This window comes from Anomaloglossus baeobatrachus, unplaced genomic scaffold (genome assembly GCF_048569485.1).
Source record: "Anomaloglossus baeobatrachus isolate aAnoBae1 unplaced genomic scaffold, aAnoBae1.hap1 Scaffold_692, whole genome shotgun sequence".
Lineage (NCBI taxonomy): Eukaryota > Metazoa > Chordata > Amphibia > Anura > Aromobatidae > Anomaloglossus > Anomaloglossus baeobatrachus.
Genome location: NW_027445066.1, coordinates 106,954 through 129,660, shown reverse-complemented (window position 1 = coordinate 129,660; position 22,707 = coordinate 106,954). Strand labels below are relative to the sequence as shown.

Sequence of the window (22,707 nt, the reverse complement as noted above, 5' to 3'; positions counted from 1 at the left end):
TGAATGGACAGAAGAGGGCGACACTACAGCGGGCGGGCGACACGGCAGCACAGCGGGGGGCGACACTACAGCGGGCAGGTGACACGGCAGCACAGCGGGGGCGACACTACAGCGGGCAGACGGCAGCACAGGGAGGGCAGAGGGGGCGACACTACAGCGGGGAGACGGCAGCGCAGGGAGGGCGACACTACAGCGGGGAGACGGCAGCGCAGGGAGGGCGACACTACAGCGGGGAGACGACACTACAGCGGGGAGACGGCAGCGCAGGGAGGGCGACACTACAGCGGGGAGACGGCAGCGCAGGGAGGGCGACACTACAGCGGGGAGACGGCAGCGCAGGGAGGGCGACACTACAGCGAGGAGACGGCAGCGCAGGGAGGGGCGACACTACAGCGGGGGAGACGGCAGCGCAGGGAGGGCGACACTACAGCGGGGAGACGGCAGCGCAGGGAGGGCGACACTACAGTGGGGAGACGGCAGCGCAGGGAGGGCGACACTACAGCGGGGGAGACGGCAGCGCAGGGAGGGCGACACTACAGCGGGGAGACGGCAGCGCAGGGAGGGCGACACTACAGCGGGGAGACGGCAGCGCAGGGAGGGGCGACACTTACCAGTGACAGGACGACCACATCAACCAGGGAAGCAAAGAATCCTTTGGCCGCATTGAGCTTCTCGTGTGCGTATCTCACAGCGCGGCGGAGGATACGACGCAAGACATATCTGCGAGTAAAGACGAGATGAGGCAACTGCGCCACCACAGACGTCCCGACCCGCGCACCACAGACGTACCGACCGCGGGCTACAAGACTCACCCACGGCCCGTATTGTCCGGTCTGCCGCCATCAGCAAGGGCAACCGTGATCGTCCTGGCGTGATCTGCAAGCACTCTGTACGCCATGTCTATGCCGTCCTCATCCTCTGCACCCACCTTGCCAGAATACGGCCTGGCACCGGTGCCCTGCGGGTACAGACACGTGACAGGACCAGACACCACTGAGCCCGGGGTGGAGACTGCGAGCGGGGGCAGCAGGGGAGACGCTCTGGAGGAAAGTGCAGAAATCACAGCCCCAGAAGCAGGACAGTGACGGGGGTCCGTACAACGCACGGCAGACTGTACCCCAAGATCCACCTGAGGGTCTTATGGTTTATACTGATCCATGAAAGAGTCAATGGTGAAGACGTCAGACCATGTTTAACCCCTTAATCTCTGCAGATGACAGCCAAATTATCCACGAGTGGGGCGGATATCAGTCTAACGGTACGCGGGACCCTCCCACCGCACGGTACGCGGGACGCCCCTCCCCCCCACAGCCCAGCACCCCCACGGCCTACGAGTCCCCCCCACAGCACGGCTTCCGGGACCCTCCCCCCCCCCCCCCCCCTCCTCAGCACCTGGGACCCTCCCTCCTCAGCGGGGCACCCGGAACACCCCCCCACAGCGCGGCATCACTTGTACCTTCTGGATGGCGTCAAAGTACGGCACAAAGAGGTCGGTGTCGTAGTTGGACATCTTGGTCTGCAGCACGGACACCAGCCGCTCCAGCCCCATCCCGGTGTCAATACTTTTCTTGGGCAGCGGTTTCAGGCTCCCATCACTTTCCCTATAAGAGAACAGCCACGTAGTGTCGGGGGGCTACAGATACAGCGATGGGAGGAAGCGGCCCCCAACTCTATATACAGAAGAATGCACAAGCCCTAGAAGTCCCAGGGCCCGCACCCGCGAGCCCCACCGGAACCAGGGCCCGCACCCGCGAGCCCCACCGGAACCAGGGCCCGCACCCGCTGCCGCACAGTCTGTTACCTGTTAAACTGAATGAACACCAGATTCCAGATCTCCAGCACGTTGGGGTCGTCCATATTCACCAAGTGAGCGGCATCACGGCCCCCGATCCGGTCAAAGTGCATCTCACTGCAGGGTCCGCAGGGGCCCGTGTCCCCCATCTCCCAGAAGTTGTCCTTCATGCTGCCTGGTAGAATGCGGCTCTCTGGAAGCCTGAGAGGAAAGAAGGGAATTTTGTTACTTACCGTAAATTCCTTTTCTTCTAGCTCTTATTGGGAGACCCAGACGATTGGGTGTATAGCACTGCCTCCGGAGGCCACACAAAGCATTACACTAAAAAGTGTAAGGCCCCTCCCCTTCTGGCTATACACCCCCCGTGGGATCACTGGCTCACCAGTTTTAGTGCAAAAGCAAGAAGGAGGAAAGCCAAGAACTGGTTTAAACAAATTCTCTCCGAGTAACATCGGAGAACTGAAAACCGTTCAACATGAACAACATGTGTACCCGAAAAACAACCAAAAATCCCGAAGGACAACAGGGCGGGTGCTGGGTCTCCCAATAGGAGCTAGAAGAAAAGGAATTTACGGTAAGTAACAAAATTCCCTTCTTCTTCGGCGCTCCATTGGGAGACCCAGACGATTGGGACGTCCAAAAGCTGTCCCTGGGTGGGTAAAGAAATACCTCATGTTAGAGCTGCAAGACAGCCCTCCCCTACGGGGAGGCAACTGCCGCCTGCAGGACTCTTCTACCTAGGCTGGCGTCCGCCGAAGCATAGGTATGCACCTGATAATGTTTGGTGAAAGTGTGCAGACTCGACCAGGTAGCTGCCTGGCACACCTGTTGAGCCGTAGCCTGGTGTCGTAATGCCCAGGATGCACCCACGGCTCTGGTAGAATGGGCCTTCAGCCCTGATGGAACCGGAAGCCCAGCAGAACGGTAGGCTTCAAGAATTGGTTCTTTGATCCATCGAGCCAGGGTGGCTTTAGAAGCCTGCGACCCTTTGCGCTTACCAGCGACAAGGACAAAGAGTGCATCCGAACGGCGCAAGGGCGCCGTGCGGGAAATGTAGATTCTGTGTGCTCTCACCAGATCCAACAAATGTAATTCCTTCTCATACCGATGAACTGCATGAGGACAAAACGAAGGCAAAGAGATATCCTGATTAAGATGAAAAGAGGATACCACCTTCGGGAGAAACTCCTGAATAGGACGCAGCACAACCTTGTCCTGGTGGAACACCAGGAAAGGAGCTTTGGATGACAGCGCTGCTAGCTCAGACACTCTCCGAAGAGATGTGACCGCTACCAGAAAAACCACTTTCTGTGATAGTCTAGAAAGTGAAACCTCCTTCAGAGGCTCGAAGGGCGGCTTCTGGAGGGCAACTAGTACCCTGTTCAGATCCCATGGATCTAACGGCCGCTTGTACGGGGGTACGATATGACAAACCCCCTGCAGGAACGTGCGTACCTTAGAAAGTCGTGCTAGACGCTTCTGAAAAAAGACGGATAGCGCCGAGACTTGCCCTTTAAGGGAGCCGAGCGACAAACCTTTTTCTAACCCAGATTGCAGGAAAGAAAGAAATGTAGGCAATGCAAATGGCCAGGGAGACACTCCCTGAGCAGAGCACCAGGATAAGAATATCCTCCACGTTCTATGGTAAATTTTAGCGGACGTGGGCTTCCTAGCCTGTCTCATGGTGGAAACGACCCCTTGGGATAATCCTGAAGACGCTAGGATCCAGGACTCAATGGCCACACAGTCAGGTTCAGGGCCGCAGAATTCCGATGGAAAAACGGCCCTTGGGACAGTAAGTCTGGTCGGTCTGGGAGTGCCCACGGTTGGCCGACCGTGAGCTGCCACAGATCCGGATACCACGCTCTCCTCGGCCAGTCTGGGGCGACAAGTATGACGCGGCTGCAATCGGATCTGATCTTGCGTAGCACTCTGGGCAGGAGTGCCAGAGGTGGAAACACATAAGGGAGCCGGAACTGCGACCAATCTTGCACTAGGGCGTCTGCCGCCAGTGCCCTTTGATCGCGAGACCGTGCCATGAAGGTTGGGACCTTGTTGTTGTGCCGTGACGCCATTAGGTCGACGTCCGGCACCCCCCAGCGGCGACAGATTTCCTGAAACACGTCTGGGTGAAGGGACCATTCCCCTGCGTCCATGCCCTGGCGACTGAGGAAGTCTGCTTCCCAGTTTTCTACGCCGGGGATGTGAACCGCGGATATGGTGGAGGCTGTGGCTTCCACCCACATCAGAATCCTCCGAACTTCCTGGAAGGCTTGCCGACTGCGTGTCCCCCCTTGGTGGTTGATGTATGCCACCGCTGTGGAGTTGTCCGACTGAATTCGGATCTGCCTTCCTTCCAGCCACTGCTGGAAGGCTAGTAGGGCAAGATACACTGCTCTGATTTCCAGAACATTGATCTGAAGGGTGGACTCCTGCTGAGACCACGTACCCTGAGCCCTGTGGTGGAGAAAGACTGCTCCCCACCCTGACAGACTCGCATCTGTCGTGACCACCGCCCAAGACGGTGGTAGGAAGGATCTTCCCTGTGATAATGAAGTGGGAAGAAGCCACCACTGCAGAGAGTCTTTGGCCGTCTGGGAAAGGGAGACCTTCCTGTCCAGGGATGATGACTTCCCGTCCCATTGGCGGAGAATGTCCCATTGAAGTGGACGCAGATGAAACTGCGCAAACGGAACCGCCTCTATTGCCGCCACCATCTTCCAAGGAAGTGCATGAGGCGTCTTAAGGAGTGCGACTGACTTTGAAGGAGAGCCTGCACCCCAGTCTGTAGAGACCGCTGCTTGTCCAGCGGAAGTTTCACTATCGCTGAGAGAGTATGAAACTCCATGCCAAGATACGTTAGTGATTGGGTCGGTGACAGATTTGACTTTGGGAAGTTGATGATCCACCCGAACGCCTGGAGAGTCTCCAGTGCAATATTCAGGCTGAGTCGGCATGCCTCTTGAGAGGGTGCCTTGACCAGTAGATCGTCCAAGTAAGGGATCACAGAGTGTCCGTGAGAGTGCAAGACTGCTACCACTGCCGCCATGATCTTGGTGAACACCCGCGGGGCTGTCGCCAGACCAAATGGCAGAGCTACGAACTGAAGATGGTCGTCTCCTATCACGAAGCGTAGAAAGCGTTGGTGCTCTGTAGCAATCGGCACGTGGAGATAAGCATCTTTGATGTCTATTGATGCTAGGAAATCTCCTTGAGACATAGAGGCAATGACTGAGCGGAGGGATTCCATCCGGAACCGCCTGGCGTTCACATGCTTGTTGAGCAGTTTTAGGTCCAGAACAGGACGGAAGGAGCCGTCCTTTTTTGGAACCACAAAGAGATTGGAGTAAAATCCTCGCCCCCGTTCGAGAGGGGGGACAGGGATCACGACTCCTTCTGCTCTTAGAGAGTCCACCGCCTGCAGCAGGGCATCTGCTCGGTTGGGGTGTGGGGAGGTTCTGAAGAACCGAAGTGGAGGTCGAGAAATGAACTCTATTCTGTACCCGCGAGACAGAATGTCTGTTACCCACCGGTCTTTGACCTGTGACAGCCAAATGTCGCAAAAGCGGGAGAGCCTGCCACCGACCGAGGATGCGGAGGGAGGAGGCCGAAAGTCATGAGGTAGCCGCTTTGGAAGCGGTTCCTCCATTTGCTTTCCTGGGGGCGTGAGTGAGCCCGCCAGGAATCTGAGTTCCCTTGTTCTTTCTGACTCCTTTTGGACGAGGAGAATTGGGCCTTGCCCGAGCCTCGAAAGGACCGAAACCTCGACTGCCACTTTTTCTGTTGAGGTTTACTTGCTCTGGGCTGTGGCAAGGAGGAGTCCTTACCCTTGGACTGTTTTATGATTTCAGCCAATGGCTCACCAAACAGTCTGTCTCTAGATAATGGCAAGCTGGTTAAGCATTTTTTGGAACCAGCATCTGCTTTCCAGTCCTTTAACCACAAGGCTCTGCGCAAAACCACAGAATTGGCGGACGCCATAGCGGTACGGCTCGTAGATTCTAGGACAGCATTAATAGCATAGGTCGCAAACGCAGACATTTGCGAAGTTAGGGACGCCACTTGCGGCACTGCTGGATGCATGACAGCATCCACCTGTGCTAAACCAGCTGAAATAGCTTGGAGTGCCCACACGGCCGCGAATGCTGGAGCAAACGACGCGCCGATAGCTTCATAGACAGATTTCAACCAAAGGTCCATCTGTCTGTCGTTGGCATCTTTAAGTGAAGCGCCATCCTCTACTGTGACTATGGATCTAGCCGCAAGCTTGGAAATTGGGGGATCCACCTTTGGACACTGGGTCCAGCGTTTGGCCACCTCAGAGGGAAAAGGATAACGGGTATCCTTAGAACGTTTAGAGAAACGCTTGTCTGGATGAGCGTCGTGTTTCTGGATCGATTCTCTGAAATCAGAGTGGTCCAAAAACGCACTTAATTTACGCTTGGGATATAGGAAATGAAACTTCTCCTGCTGTGCAGCTGCCTCCTCTGCAGAAGGGGCTGGGGGAGAAATATCCAACAGCCTATTAATTGCCGATATAAGGTCATTAACCATGGCGTCACCATCAGGGGCATCCAGATTGAGAGGGGCCTCAGGATTAGAATCCTGGTCACCGTCCTCAGTCTCATCACAGAGAGACTCTTGTCGCTGAGACCCTGAACAGTGTGATGACGTGGAGGGTCTTTCCCAGCGAGCCCGCTTAGGCTGCCTGGGACTGTCATCTGAGTCAGAGACTTCAGCCTGTGATGCATGAGACCCCCCTGAAGTACGGATTAGTTCCAACTGAGGGGGACCTGAGAGCATAGACACAGCAGTGTCCATGGCCTGAGCAACTGGCCTGGACTGCAAGGTCTCCAGGATTTTTGTCATAGTCACAGACATTTTATCAGCAAAAACTGCAAAGTCTGTCCCCGTCACCGGGGCAGGGTTCACAGGCGTCTCAGCCTGGGCTACCACCACATTAGGCTCTGGCTGACGAAGTGCCACTGGGACTGAACATGGCATACAATGTGAGTCTTTGGAGCCTGCCGGTAGATCAGCCCCACATGCAGTACAAAGAGTGTACACAGCCCGTGCCTTGGCACCCTTGCGTTTTGCGGATGACATGTTGCTGCCTCCTCAGAGCAGTACAGGGTGTCCAGCAAGAAGCGACCTTACAGTGCAAATATATATATATATGGTACCAAGAAAAAGTACACTAATATATCACTGAGGCACAAGTGGGGCCAGCACTAAGTGCCGCTTACCGCCCGCTTAGGAGCGGGTGTGTGGTCGCCGAAATCCCCCTAGTCTGGGTCTCCCAGAGCCTGCTGCCTTTCCCCAGCCAGCCGCATGTGTAATGGCTGCCGGCGTCCTTGTGGAGAGGGGGGGCGGGCCCTGGGCGTATACAGACGAAGAGCGGGAAGTCTGCTTCCCCCTGTGCCTAGTGAGAGGGCTGGAGCATGTAAATAAAGCTCCAGCCCTCGGCGCTGCCTATTGAGCAGCGTCTCTCCCCTACCCTGATTGACAGGGTGGGGGCGGGAACGAAGCGGCCTAGGCCGCAGAAGCCGGGGGCTAAAGTAGAAGCGCCGCCGCCGTAAAAGCGCGGTCGGCGCAAAGTCCCCGGCGCACCGCAAGTCGCAGCTGCGCCGCCGCTCCAGTAGCGGTCGGCGCAGTAGTTCCCAACATATAACGTCACTCAGCAAAGCTGCAGTGACCTAACCCCAGCGCACAGCGCTACTGTCCCCGGCGCACTATAACGCTCAGCAAGCCTTGAGAGTGTCCGTGCCTGCCGGGGACACAGAGTACCTGAAAGTTGCAGGGCCTTGTCCCTGAACGGCACTCCCGCTCCCAATCCAGCAGGTTCTATGGGTCTGTGGATGGAGCCCGGCCCCAGGGCTTGGGGGCCGGCAAGATCCCACTTCCACAGAGCCCTCCAGGGGATGTGGAAGGAAAACAGCATGTGGGCTCCAGCCTCTGTACCAGCAATAGGTACCTCAACCTTACAAGCACCACCGCGGGTGAGAAGGGAGCATGCTGGGGGCCCCATATGGGCCCTCTTTTCTTCCATCCGATATAGTCAGCAGCTACTGCTGACTACAAACAGTGGAGCTATGCGTGGATGTCTGACCTCCTTCGCACAAAGCAGAAAACTGGTGAGCCAGTGATCCCACGGGGGGTGTATAGCCAGAAGGGGAGGGGCCTTACACTTTTTAGTGTAATTGCTTTGTGTGGCCTCCGGAGGCAGTGCTATACACCCAATCGTCTGGGTCTCCCAATAGAGCGCCGAAGAAAAGTGCATCCGAACGGCGCAGGGGCGCTGTGCGGGAAATGTAGATTCTGAGTGCTCTCACCAGATCTAACAAATGTAAATCCTTCTCATACCGATGAACTGCATGAGGACAAAACGAAGGCAAAAAGATATCCTGATTAAGATGAAAAGAGGATACCACCTTCGGAAGAAACTCCTGAATGGGGCGCAGCACTACCTTGTCCTGGTGGAAGACCAGGAAGGGAGCCTTGGATGACAGCGCTGCTAGCTCAGACACTCTCCGAAGAGATGTGATCGCTACCAGAAAAGCCACTTTCTGTGATAGTCTAGAAAGTGAAACCTCCTTCAGAGGCTCGAAGGGCGGCTTCTGGAGGGCAACTAGTACCCTGTTCAGATCCCATGGATCTAACGGCCGCTTGTACGGGGGAACTATATGGCAAACCCCCTGTAGGAACGTGCGCACCTTAGAAAGACGTGCTAGACGCTTCTGAAAAAAGACGGATAGCGCCGAGACTTGCCCTTTAAGGGAGCCGAGCGACAAACCTTTTTCTAACCCAGATTGGAGGAAAGAAAGAAGGGTAGGTAATGCAAATGGCCAGGGAGACACTCTCTGAGCAGAGCACCAGGATAAGAATATCCTCCACATTCTGTGGTAGATCTTAGCAGACGTAGGCTTCCTAGCCTGTCTCATGGTGGCAACGACCCCTTGGGATAAGCCTGAAGACGCTAGGATCCAGGACTCAATGGCCACGCAGTCAGGTTCAGGGCCGCAGAATTCCGATGGAAAAACGGCCCTTGGGACAGTAAGTCTGGTCGGTCTGGTAGCGCCCACGGTTGGCCGACCGTGAGATGCCACAGATCCGGATACCACGCCCTCCTCGGCCAGTCTGGAGCGACGAGTATGACGCGGCTGCAGTCGGATCTGATCTTGCGTAGCACTCTGGGCAAGAGTGCCAGAGGTGGAAACACATAAGGGAGCCGGAACTGCGACCAATCTTGCACTAGGGCGTCTGCTGCTAGAGCTCTTTGATCGCGAGACCGTGCCATGAATGTTGGGACCTTGTTGTTGTGCCGGGACGCCATTAGGTCGACGTCCGGCACCCCCCAGCGGCGACAGATTTCCTGAAACACGTCCGGGTGAAGGGACCATTCCCCTGCGTCCATGCCCTGGCGACTGAGGAAGTCTGCTTCCCAGTTTTCTACGCCGGGGATGTGAACTGCGGATATGGTGGAGGCCGTGGCTTCCACCCACATCATAATGCGCCGGACTTCCTGGAAGGCTTGCCGACTGCGTGTCCCCCCTTGGTGGTTGATGTATGCCACCGCTGTGGAGTTGTCCGACTGAATTCGGATCTGCCTTCCTTCCAGCCACTGCTGGAAGGCTAGTAGGGCAAGATACACTGCTCTGATTTCCAGAACATTGATCTGAAGGATGGACTCCTGCTGAGTCCACGTACCCTGAGCCCTGTGGTGGAGAAACACTGCTCCCCACCCTGACAGACTCGCGTCTGTCGTGACCACCGCCCAGGACGGTGGTAGGAAGGATCTTCCCTGTGATAATGAGGTGGGAAGAAGCCACCACTGCAGAGAGTCTTTGGCCGTCTGGGAAAGGGAGACTTTCCTGTCCAGGGATGTCGACTTCCCGTCCCATTGGCGGAGAATGTCCCATTGAAGTGGACGCAGATGAAACTGCGCAAACGGAACCGCCTCTATTGCCGCCACCATCTTCCCGAGGAAGTGCATGAGGCGTCTTAAGGAGTGCGACTGACCTTGAAGGAGAGCCTGCACCCCCGTCTGTAGAGACCGCTGCTTGTCCAGCGGAAGCTTCACTATCGCTGAGAGAGTATGAAACTCCATGCCAAGATACGTTAGTGATTGGGTCGGTGACAGATTTGACTTTGGGAAGTTGATGATCCACCTGAACGCCTGGAGAGTCTCCAGCGCAACATTCAGGCTGAGTTGGCATGCCTCCTGAGAGGGTGCCTTGACCAGTAGATCGTCCAAGTAAGGGATCACAGAGTGTCCGTGAGAGTGCAAGACTGCTACCACTGCCGCCATGATCTTGGTGAACACCCGGGGGGCTGTCGCCAGACCAAATGGCAGAGCCACGAACTGAAGATGTTCGTCTCCTATCACGAAACGCAGAAAGCGTTGGTGCTCCGTAGCAATCGGCACGTGGAGATAAGCATCTTTGATGTCTATTGATGCTAGGAAATCTCCTTGGGACATTGAGGCAATGACTGAGCGGAGGGATTCCATCCGGAACCGCCTGGCGTTCACATGCTTGTTGAGCAGTTTTAGGTCCAGAACAGGACGGAAGGAGCCGTCCTTTTTTGGAACCACAAAGAGATTGGAGTAAAATCCTCACCCCCGTTCCAGAGGGGGAACAGGGATCACGACTCCTTCTGCTCTTAGAGAGTCCACCGCCTGCAGCAGGGCATCTGCTCGGTTGGGGTGTGGGGAGGTTCTGAAGAACCGAAGTGGAGGCCGAGAACTGAACTCGATTCTGTACCCGCGAGACAAAATGTCTGTTACCCACCGGTCTTTGACCTGTGACAGCCAAATGTCGCAAAAGCGGGAGAGCCTGCCACCGACCGAGGATGCGGAGGGAGGAGGCCGAAAGTCATGAGGTAGCCGCCTTGGAAGCGGTTCCTCCATTTGCTTTCCTGGGGCGTGAGTGAGCCCGCCAGGAATCTGAGCTCCCTTGCCCTTTCTGAGTCCCTTTGGACGAGGAGAATTGGGGCTTGCCCGAGCCTCGAAAGGACCGAAACCTCGACTGCCACTTTTTCTGTTGAGGTTTACTTGCTCTGGGCTGTGGCAAGGAAGAGTCCTTACCCTTGGACTGTTTTATGATTTCAGCCAATGGCTCACCAAACAGTCTGTCTCTAGATAATGGCAAGCTGGTTAAGCATTTTTTGGAACCAGCATCTGCTTTCCAGTCCTTTAACCATAAGGCTCTGCGCAAAACCACAGAATTGGCGGCCGCCATAGAGGTACGGCTCGTAGATTCTAGGACAGCGTTGATAGCATAGGTCGCAAACGCAGACATTTGCGAAGTTAGGGACGCCACCTGTGGCACTGCTGGATGCATGATAGCATCCACCTGTGCTAAACCCGCTGAAATAGCCTGTAGTGCCCACACGGCCGCGAATGCTGGAGCAAACGACGCGCCGATAGCTTCATAGACAGATTTCAACCAAAGGTCCATCTGTCTGTCGTTGGCATCTTTAAGTGAAGCGCCATCCTCTACTGCGACTATGGATCTAGCCGCAAGCTTGGAAATTGGGGGATCCACCTTTGGGCACTGGGTCCAGCGTTTGGCCACTTCAGCGGGAAAAGGATAACGGGTATCCTTAGAACGTTTAGAGAAACGCTTGTCTGGATGAGCGTCGTGTTTCTGGATTGATTCTCTGAAGTCAGAGTGGTCCAAAAAAGCACTTAATTTACGCTTGGGATACAGGAAATGGAACTTCTCCTGCTGTGCAGCTGCCTCCTCTGCAGAAGGGGCTGGGGGAGAAATATCCAACAGTCTATTAATTGCCGATATAAGGTCATTAACCATGGCGTCACCATCAGGGGCATCCAGATTGAGAGGGGCCTCAGGATTAGAATCCTGATCACCGTCCTCAGTCTCATCACAGAGAGATTCTTCTCGCTGAGACCCTGAGCAGTGTGATGACGTCGAGGGTCTTTCCCAGCGAGCTCGCTTAGGCTGCCTGGGACTGTCATCTGAGTCAGAGACTTCAGGCTGTGATGCTTGAGACCCCCTTGAAGTACGGATTAGTTCCAACTGAGGGGGACTAGAGAGCATAGCCACAGCAGTGTCCATGGTCTGAGGAACTGGCCTGGCCTGCAAGGTCTCCAGGATTTTTGTCATAGCCTCAGACATTTTATCAGCAAACACTGCAAAGTCTGTCCCCGTCACCGGGGCAGGGTTCACAGGCGCCTCTGCCTGGGCTACCACCACAATAGGCTCTGGCTGACGAAGTGCCACTGGGACTGAACATTGCATACAATGTGAGTCTTTGGAGCCTGCCGGTAGATCAGCCCCACATGCAGTACAAACAGTGTACACAGCCTGTGCCTTGGCACCCTTGCGTTTTGCGGATGACATGTTGCTGCCTCCTCAGAGCAGTACAGGGTGTCCAGCCAAGAAGCGACCTTACAGTGCAACTATATATATATATATGGTACCAAGAAAAAAGTACACTAATATATCACTGAGGCACTAGTGGGGCCTGCACTACTGTGCAGCTTACCGCCCGCTTAGGAGCGGTGTGTGGTCGCCAGAAATCCCTCTAGTCTGGGTCTCCCAGAGCCTGCTGCCTTTCCCCAGCCAGATCGCATGTGTAATGGCTGCCGGCGTCCTTGTGGAGAGGGGGGGCGGGGCCCTGGGCGTACACCGACGAAGAGCGGGAAGTCTGCTTCCCCCTGTGCCTAGTGAGAGGGCTGGAGCATGTAAATAAAGCTCCAGCCCTCGGCGCTGCCAATTGAGCAGCGTCTCTCCCCTACCCTGATTGACAGGGTGGGGGCGGGGAACGAAAGCGGCGCTAGGCCGCAGAAGCCGGGGGCTAAAGTTAGAAGTGCCGCCGCCGTAAAAGCGCGGTCGGCGCAAAGCCCCCGGCGCACCACAAGTCGCAGCTGCGCCGCTGCTCCAGGAGCGGTCGGCGCAGCAGTTCCCAACACACAACGTCACTCAGCAAAGCTGCAGTGACCTAACCCCAGCGCACAGCGCCACTGTCCCCGGCGCACTACAACGCTCAGCAAGCCCTGAGAGTGTCCGTGCCTGCCGGGGACACAGAGTACCTGAAAGTTGCAGGGCCTTGTCCCTGAACGGCACTCCCGCTCCCAATCCAGCAGGTTCTATGGGTCTGTGGATGGAGCCCGGCCCCAGGGCTTGGGGGCCGGCAAGATCCCACTTCCACAGAGCCCTCCAGGGGATGTGGAAGGAAAACAGCATGTGGGCTCCAGCCTCTGTACCAGCAATAGGTACCTCAACCTTACAAGCACCACCGCGGGTGAGAAGGGAGCATGCTGGGGGGCCCCATATGGGCCCTCTTTTCTTCCATCCGATATAGCCAGCAGCTACTGCTGACTAAACAGTGGAGCTATGCGTGGATGTCTGACCTCCTTCGCACAAAGCAGAAAACTGGTGAGCCAGTGATCCCACTGGGGGTGTATAGCCAGAAGGGGAGGGGCCTTACACTTTTTAGTGTAATTGCTTTGTGTGGCCTCCGGACGGCAGTGCTATACACCCAATCGTCTGGGTCTCCCAATAGAGCGCCGAAGAAAACAGAAGAGTCGTCATTGCCCCAGAGATGCTGCACCCATCCTTTACGAAGAAGTGTCAGCGTCCCCGACACCAGGGGCCCCATTCCCCCGAGCAGTGAGGTGGCGCAGCGTCCCCCACCCCGGGGGCCCCATTCACCCGAGCAGTGAGGCGGCACAGCGTCCCCCACCCCGGGGGCCCCCATTCCCCCCGAGCAGTGAGGCGGCACAGCATCCCCCACCCCGGGGGCCCCCCCCGAGCAGTGAGGAGGCACAGCGTCCTCCACCCCAGGCCCCATTCCCCCCGAGCAGTGAGGTGGCGCAGCGTCCCCCACCCCGGGGGCCCCATTCCCACCGAGCAGTGAGGCGGCACAGCGTCCCCCACCCCAGGCCCCCATTCCCCCGAGCAGTGAGGAGCCAGCACAGTGTACCCCACCCCAGGGGCACCCCCCGAGCAGTGAGGTGGCACAATGTACCCCACCCCCTCCAAGACCCACCCAACCCCATCTTACCCCAGGTTGAGCCAGATCTGTTTACATTCCAAGTCTGGATCTAGACCGGCCGCCTCGTTACCACCAAAGTAGGTGACGTACAGGCGCTCAATGTCGATGCCAAACTCCTTGGTCAGAAGGTCCAGGGCCAGTTTACATGCCAGCTCCTGCAGGGGGAAGCACAGGGTTAGTACTCGCAGGGCGGCCATCACTGCGCCCGCTGCACTGGGCACCAGGCCTCACCTTGAAGTAATCTCCAAAAGACCAGGATCCCAGCATCTCGAAGAAGGTGTGATGGTAGACGTCCTTCCCCACGTCGTCCAGGTCGTTGTGCTTCCCCCCGGCGCGGATACACTTCTGAGTGTTGGCGGCGCGGCTCAGCCTGGCCATCGGGTGAGAGGGGTCTATGGTGTTCAGGAAGATCGGCTTGAACTGGAGAAGAAGAGGAGCCGTGTCAGACGTACAGGGGAGAACCACAACCCCCAGCATCCCCTGCAGGGACATCACTACTGCCACCCTCTTTGCCAAACCCTGTCCCCCCCCCCCCCTCCCCCCCCCCGCCCCTAGTTCACCCACTTTCCCCCATCCAGTTCATCCACCTCCCTGGCCATGCTCACCCCCACCCCATCACCCACTCCTCCAGGACTGAGATCAGGGCTTTATGATGGCCACTCCAAAACATTGACTCTGTGCTCCTCAAGCCCCTGTGTACCCAGTTTGGCAGTAGCTTCCGGTCATTGTCCATTTGGAAGCCCCATTTCCGCCCAAGCTGTAAGCTCCTGGCTGATGTCTTGAGATGTTCTTCAGTATGGCCACAATCTTCTTTCCTCATGATGCATCTATTTTGTGACGTCACCAGTCCCCTCCTGCAGCAAAACAACCCCCACAACATGATGCTGCTGCCCCCGTGTGTCACAGCTGGATGATGTTCTTAGGCTTCAAACGTAACGATGGTCATTATGGCCAAACACTTCAATGTTAGTTTCCTCAGACCACAGGACGTCTCCACATATTAAAGGTCTGTGTTCCTGTGTGCATTTGCAAACCTTAATCTGGCTTTTTCTGTTTCTTTTGGAGTAATGGCTTCTTCCTGCAGAGTGGTCATTCAGCCCATGTTAATACAGGACCCGTGTCACTGTGGATAATGACACAATCTTATCAGCTTCCTCCAGCATCTTCACAAGGTCTTCTGCTTTTGTTGTGTCACTATGGATAATGACACAATGTTACCAGCTTCCGCCAGCATCTTCACAAGGTCTTCTGCTTTTATTGTGTCACTGTGGATAATGACACAATCTTACCAGCTTCCTCCAGCATCTTCACAAGGTCTTCTGCTTTTTTTGTGTCACTATGGATAATGACACAATGTTACCAGCTTCCGCCAGCATCTTCACAAGGTCTTCTGCTTTTGTTGTGTCACTGTGGATAATGACACAATGTTACCAGCTTCCGCCAGCATCTTCACAAGGTCTTCTGCTTTTGTTGTGTCACTGTGGATAATGACACAATCTTACCAGCTTCCTCCAGCATCTTCACAAGGTCTTTTGCTTTTGTTCTTGGGTTGATCTGCACATGTCTGACCAAAGCACGCTCATCTCTGGTGCACAGTACCAGTCTCCTTCCTGAGCGGTGTGATGGCTGCACATTCCCATCTTGTTTGTACTTGCGTATAATGTTTGTACAGATGAATGAGGCATCTTGAGGTATCTGGAAATTGCCCCAAGGATGAACCAGACTTGTGCAAGTACACAATTCTCTTCCTGAGATCTTGGCTGATTTCTTGTGACTTTCCCCTGATGATGCATAAAGAAGCCGTGTGTATCAGGTGCATTACAATATATCCACAGGTGTGTCTGTAATTAACTCAGATGTGGCCAATAAGCCTATCAGAAGCTTCCAAAGACATGACATCATCATATGGGCGGTCCCATAGTGTATAAAGACACAGTGCTCTTATGTATGGAAACTTCTCACTGTGCAGAAAGTAAATAAAAATGCCCTGAAAACATTCTCTTTCTCTCTCTCATTATTCTGGCATTTGGCAAATAGAAATAATATTGCTTCCTAACTGTCCAAAAACGAGAGAAAACCCCGCAGATGTGCCTGTATAGAGAGAGGAGGGCAAAACCTGCATATGTGCCTGTATAGAGAGCGGAGGGAAAAACCTGCAGATGTGCCTGTATAGAGAGCAGAGGGAAAAACCTGCAGATGTGCCTGTATAGAGAGAGGAGGGGAAACCTGCAGATGTGCCTGTATAGAGAGAGGAGGGGAAACCTGCAGATGTGCCTGTATAGAGAGAGGAGGGGAAACCTGCAGATGTGTCTGTATAGAGAGAGGAGGGGAAACCTGCAGATGTGCCTATTTAGAGAGCAGAGGGGAAAACCTGCAGATGTCTATATAGAGAGCAGAGGGAAAAACTCCGCAGATGTGTCTGCATAGAGAGCAGAGGGAAAACCCTGCAGATGTGTCTGTATAGAGAGCAGAGGGAAAACCCTGCAGATGTCTGTATAGAGAGCAGAGGGAAAACCCTGCAGATGTGTCTGTATAGAAAGTGGAGAGAAACCCCTCCAGATGTGTCTGTATAGAGAGCAGAGGGGAAAACCTGCATATGTGTCTGTATAGAGAGTGGGGGGGGGGAAACCTGCAGATGTGTCTGTATAGAGAGTGGGGGGGGAAAAACCTGTAGATGTGTCTGTATAGAGAGCGGGGGGAAAACCTGTAGATGTGTCTGTATAGAGAGCGGCTGGAGTCTTCTGGTTGCACTGTACATGGCTGATGTGATACATCCCTGCAGTAAGTGGTGACCTCTCCTATCCTGGAGATGAGGTGCAGCAGATTCATCCTCAGATCAGGAACAGAACAGACATTTATATTTCACAACTTCCCAAATTCTGATGGAAAATTCACCACATTCTGCCCTGAACGCTGCAGCCCACGTATTGTATGAGTGGCTCCGCAGCGCTGCCCCCCCACGTATTATATATTGTAGGAGCCGCTCCGCAGCGCTGCCCCCCCCACGTATTATATATTGTAGGAGCCGCTCCGCAGCGCTGCCCCCCCATGTATTATATATTGTATGAGGCCGCTCCGCAGCGCTGCCCCCCCATGTATTATATATTGTATGAGCCGCTCCGCAGCGCTGCCCCCCCATGTATTATATATTGTAGGAGCCGCTCCGCAGCGCTGCCCCCCCCATGTATTATATACTGTAGGAGCCGCTCCGCAGCGCTGCCCCCCCCATGTATTATATATTGTAGGAGCCGCTCCGCAGCGCTGCCCCCCATGTATTATATATTGTAGGAGCCGCTCTGCAGCGCTGCCCCCCATGTATTATATATTGTAGGAGCCGCTCCGCAGCGCTGCCCCCCCCATGTATTATATACTGTAGGAGCCGCTCCGCAGCGCTGCCCCCCCATGTATTATATATTGTAGGAGCCGCTCCGCAGCGCTGCCCCGCCCATGTATTATATACTGTAGGAGCCGCTCCGCAGCGCTGCCCCCCCATGTATTATATATTGTAGGAGCCGCTCCGCAGCGCTGCCCCCCCATGTATTATATATTGTAGGAGCCGCTCCGCAGCGCTGCCCCCCCCATGTATTATATACTGTAGGAGCCGCTCCGCAGCGCTGACCCCCACGTATTTTATATTGTAGGAGCCGCTCCGCAGCGCTGCCCCCCCCCATGTATTATATATTGTAGGAGCCGCTCCGCAGCGCTGCCCCCCCATGTATTATATATTGTAGGAGCCGCTCCGCAGCGCTGCCCCCCCCATGTATTATATATTGTAGGAGCCGCTCCGCAGCGCTGCCCCCCATGTATTATATATTGTAGGAGCCGCTCTGCAGCGCTGCCCCCCATGTATTATATATTGTAGGAGCCGCTCCGCAGCGCTGCCCCCCCCATGTATTATATACTGTAGGAGCCGCTCCGCAGCGCTGCCCCCCCATGTATTATATATTGTAGGAGCCGCTCCGCAGCGCTGCCCCGCCCATGTATTATATACTGTAGGAGCCGCTCCGCAGCGCTGCCCCCCCATGTATTATATATTGTAGGAGCCGCTCCGCAGCGCTGCCCCCCCATGTATTATATACTGTAGGAGCCGCTCCGCAGCGCTGACCCCCACGTATTTTATATTGTAGGAGCCGCTCCGCAGCGCTGCCCCCCCCATGTATTATATACTGTAGGAGCCGCTCCGCAGCGCTGCCCCCCCATGTATTATATATTGTAGGAGCCGCTCCGCAGCGCTGCCCCCCCATGTATTATATATTGTAGGAGCCGCTCCTGCAGCGCTGCCCCCCCATGTATTATATATTGTAGGAGCCGCTCCGCAGCGCAGCGCCGCCCCCCCATGTATTATATACTGTAGGAGCCGCTCCGCAAGCGCTGCCCCCCCATGTATTATATATTGTAGGAGCCGCTCCGCAGCGCTGCCCCCCATGTATTATATATTGTAGGAGCCGCTCTGCAGCGCTGCCCCCCCATGTATTATATATTGTAGGAGCCGCTCCGCAGCGCTGCCCCCCCCATGTATTATATATTGTAGGAGCCGCTCCGCAGCGCTGCCCCCCCATGTATTATATATTGTAGGAGCCGCTCCGCAGCGCTGCCCCCCCATGTATTATATATTGTAGGAGCCGCTCCGCAGCGCTGCCCCCCCATGTATTATATATTGTAGGAGCCGCTCCGCAGCGCTGCCCCCCCATGTATTATATATTGTAGGAGCCGCTCCGCAGCGCTGCCCCCCCATGTATTATATATTGTAGGAGCCGCTCCGCAGCGCTGCCCCCCATGTATTATATATTGTAGGAGCCGCTCCGCAGCGCTGCCCCCCCATGTATTATATATTGTATGAGCCGCTCCGCAGCGCTGCCCCCCCCATGTATTATATATTGTAGGAGCCGCTCCGCAGCGCCGCCCCCCCATGTATTATATACTGTAGGAGCCGCTCCGCAGCGCTGCCCCCCCATGTATTATATATTGTAGGAACCGCTCTGCAGCGCTGCCCCCCCATGTATTATATATTGTAGGAGCCGCTCCGCAGCGCTGCCCCCCATGTATTATATATTGTAGGAGCCGCTCCGCAGCGCTGCCCCCCCATGTATTATATACTGTAGGAGCCGCTCCGCAGCGCTGCCCCCCCCATGTATTATATATTGTAGGAGCCGCTCCGCAGCGCCGCCCCCCCATGTATTATATACTGTAGGAGCCGCTCTGCAGCGCCGCCCCCCCCATGTATTATATACTGTAGGAGCCGCTCTGCAGCGCCGCCCCCCCATGTATTATATATTGTAGGAGCCGCTCCGCAGCGCTGCCCCCCCATGTATTATATATTGTAGGAGTCGCTCCGCAGCGCTGCCCCCCCATGTATTATATATTGTAGGAGCCGCTCCGCAGCGCGGGGGGCCACAGGCCGGACACCACCGCACACAGCGGACACTGACCTGGTTCATGCCGGCGTTGGCAAACAGCAGCGTGGGGTCTTCCAGGGGGACGGTGGCCGAGGAGTGGACGTACGTGTGACCATTCTCCTTGAAGAAGTCGATGAACTTCTGTCGGATGGCGGAAGCTGTCAGTGTCGTCGTCATGGTGACCGTGACCTGCGGAAAAAGACCCCACATTATAAGGCGACCCCCAGAATCAGTCACATCAGGGGGGGATGGGGGGGGTGAAGTGCCATGAACCCCAGAATACAGCGAGACCACCGAGATCATAGACCAGCGAAAGCCAGAACCCGAAAGCAGAAATGCCCCCCAAACATCTATATAAGGGGGGGATCCCCATCCCCCCAACCACACACGTCTATGTACAGGGGAGTCCCCAGCATCCCCCTCTATACCGGGGATAATTCCCCCCCAAACCCCGGTTTCTATTCCCCTCCCCCCAGACATTCAATCCTCTCCCTCCCCGCTCCCTCACATGCCGGCTCCGCTCCCTCACATGCCGGCTCCGCTCCCCCTGGGCCGGCTCCGTTCCCTCACATGCCGGCTCCGCTCCCCCCGGGCCGGTTCCGTTCCCTCACATGCCGGTTCCGTTCCCCCCGGGCCGCTCCGTTCCCTCACATGCCGGCTCCGCTCCCCCCGGGCCGCTCCGTTCCCTCACACGCCGGCTCCGCTCCCCCCGGGCCGGTTCCGCTCCCTCACACGCCGGCTCCGCTCCCCCCGGGCCGGTTCCGCTCCCTCACATGCCGGTTCCGTTCCCCCCGGGCCGGCTCCGTTCCCTCACATGCCGGTTCCGTTCCCCCCGGGCCGGCTCCGTTCCCTCACATGCCGGTTCCGTTCCCCCCGGGCCGGCTCCGTTCCCTCACATGCCGGCTCCGCTCCCCCCGGGCCGCTCCGTTCCCTCACATGCCGGTTCCGTTCCCCCCGGGCCGGCTCCGTTCCCTCACATGCCGGCTCCGCTCCCCCCGGGCCGGTTCCGCTCCCTCACACGCCGGCTCCGCTCCCCCCGGGGCCGGTTCCGCTCCCTCACATGCCGGTTCCGTTCCCCCCGGGCCGGCTCCGTTCCCTCACATGCCGGTTCCGTTCCCCCCGGGCCGGCTCCGTTCCCTCACATGCCGGCTCCGCTCCCCCCGGGCCGCTCCGTTCCCTCACATGCCGGCTCCGCTCCCCCCGGGGCCGCTCCGTTCCCTCACATGCCGGCTCCGCTCCCCCCGGGCCGGTTCCGCTCCCTCACACGCCGGCTCCGCTCCCCCCGGGCCGGTTCCGTTCCCTCACATGCCGGTTCCGTTCCCCCCGGGCCGGCTCCGTTCCCTCACATGCCGGTTCCGTTCCCCCCGGGCCGGCTCCGTTCCCTCACATGCCGGCTCCGCTCCCCCCGGGCCGCTCCGTTCCCTCACATGCCGGTTCCGTTCCCCCCGGGCCGGCTCCGTTCCCTCACATGCCGGCTCCGCTCCCCCCGGGCCGGTTCCGCTCCCTCACACGCCGGCTCCGCTCCCCCCGGGCCGGCTCCGTTCCCTCACACGCCGGTTCCGTTCCCACCCGGGCCGGCTCCGTTCCCTCACACGCCGGTTCCGTTCCCCCCGGGCCGGCTCCGTTCCCTCACACGCCGGCTCCGCTCCCCCCGGGCCGGCTCCGTTCCCTCACATGCCGGTTCCGTTCCCCCCGGGCCGGCTCCGTTCCCTCACATGCCGGCTCCGCTCCCTCACACGCCGGCTCCGCTCCCTCACATGCCGGCTCCGCTCCCCCCGGGCCGGCTCCGCTCCCTCACATGCCGGCTCCGCTCCCCCCGGGCCGGCTCCGTTCCCTCACATGCCGGCTCCGTTCCCCCCGGGCCGGCTCCGCTCCCTCACATGCCGGCTCCGCTCCCTCACATGCCGGCTCCGCTCCCTCACATGCCGGCTCCGCTCCCTCACATGCCGGCTCCGCTCCCTCACATGCCGGTTCCGTTCCCCCCGGGCCGCTCCGCTCCCCCCGGGCCGCTCCGCTCCCCCCAGGCCGCTCCGCTCCCTCACATGCCGGTTCCGCTCCCCCCGGGCCGGTTCCGCTCCCCCCGGGCCGGTTCCGCTCCCCCCGGGCCGGTTCCGCTCCCCCCGGGCCGCTCCGCTCCCTCACATGCCGGTTCCGCTCCCCCCGGGCCGGTTCCGCTCCCCCCGGGCCGGCTCCGCTCCCTCACATGCCGGCTCCGTTCCCCCCGGGCCGGTTCCGCTCCCCCCGGGCCGCTCCGCCGCCTCTTTACCTCCGGGGTCTCCTCCTGTCGCTTCTTCGGCTTTTCACGTTGTCTCCTCTTGGACAGAAACCGCTGACAGAAGCCCCGCCCTAACTCGGCGGTGATTGGCTTACATGTGCTGGTTGTACGATTCTATTGGGTGACTCAGCTGCCAGTCATCTAAAACGAGGCTCCCGGCTGATGCAACTGGGGAGACACAAGGCGCAGTGGTCATGTGACAGGGGGTGATCCGGGCGGGAGCGAGGAGCGGAGGCGGGCGCTGAGGGGGGCGCTGAGGGGGGCGCGAACAATCCATGGACCAGCAGAGGGCGCTGTGTACGAGCCTGTCACACATGTCCCGAGAGGATGAGATACAGCTGGGATACACAGAGGACGAGATACAGCCGGGGTACACAGAAGATGAGATACAGCCGGGATACACAGAGGACGAGATACAGCCGGGGTACACAGAAGATGAGATACAGCCGGGATACACAGAGGACGAGATACAGCCGGGGTACACAGAAGATGAGATACAGCCGGGATACACAGAGGACGAGATACAGCCGGGGTACACAGAAGATGAGATACAGCCGAAGTACACAGAAGATGAGATACAGCCGGGATACACAGAGGACGAGATACAGCCGGGGTACACAGAAGATGAGATACAGCCGGGGTACACAGAAGATAAGATACAGCCGGGGTAAACAGAGGACGAGATACAGCCGGGGTACACAGAAGATGAGATACAGCCGGGGTACACAGAAGATGAGATACAGCCGGGGCACACAGAAGATGAGATACAGCCGGGGTACACAGAGGACGAGATACAGCCGGGGTACACAGAGGACGAGATACAGCCGGGGTACACAGAGGACGAGATACAGCCGGGGTACACAGAAGATGAGATACAGCCGGGGTACACAGAGGACGAGATACAGCCGGGGTACACAGAAGATGAGATACAGCCGGGGTACACAGAGGACGAGATAGAGCTGGGGTACACAGAGGACGAGATACAGCCGGGGTACACAGAGGATGAGATACATCCGGGGTACACAGAGGACGAGATACATCCGGGGTACACAGAGGACGAGATACAGCCGGGGTACACAGAGGACGAGATACAGCCGGGGTACACAGAAGATGAGATACATCCGGGGTACACAGAGGACGAGATAGAGCTGGGGTACACAGAGGACGAGATACAGCCGGGGTACACAGAGGATGAGATACATCCGGGGTACACAGAGGACGAG

General features: G+C 57.3%; 1 protein-coding gene across 1 annotated transcript; it reads right to left on the bottom strand.

Moving 5' to 3' along the window:
- Positions 1-554: 554 nt before the first annotated feature.
- On the bottom strand, positions 555-21,554 carry LOC142286656 (alanine--tRNA ligase, cytoplasmic-like). The gene is made up of 8 exons (XM_075333385.1): positions 21,476-21,554; positions 19,243-19,398; positions 14,045-14,233; positions 13,823-13,968; positions 1,802-1,993; positions 1,457-1,601; positions 813-958; positions 555-720 (listed from the first exon to the last, which is right to left on the bottom strand). The coding sequence occupies exons 2-8, from the start codon at positions 19,384-19,386 to the stop codon at positions 570-572; spliced, it is 1,113 nt and encodes a 370-aa protein (XP_075189500.1). The 5' UTR covers positions 19,387-19,398; positions 21,476-21,554; the 3' UTR covers positions 555-569.
- Positions 21,555-22,707: the final 1,153 nt, after the last annotated feature.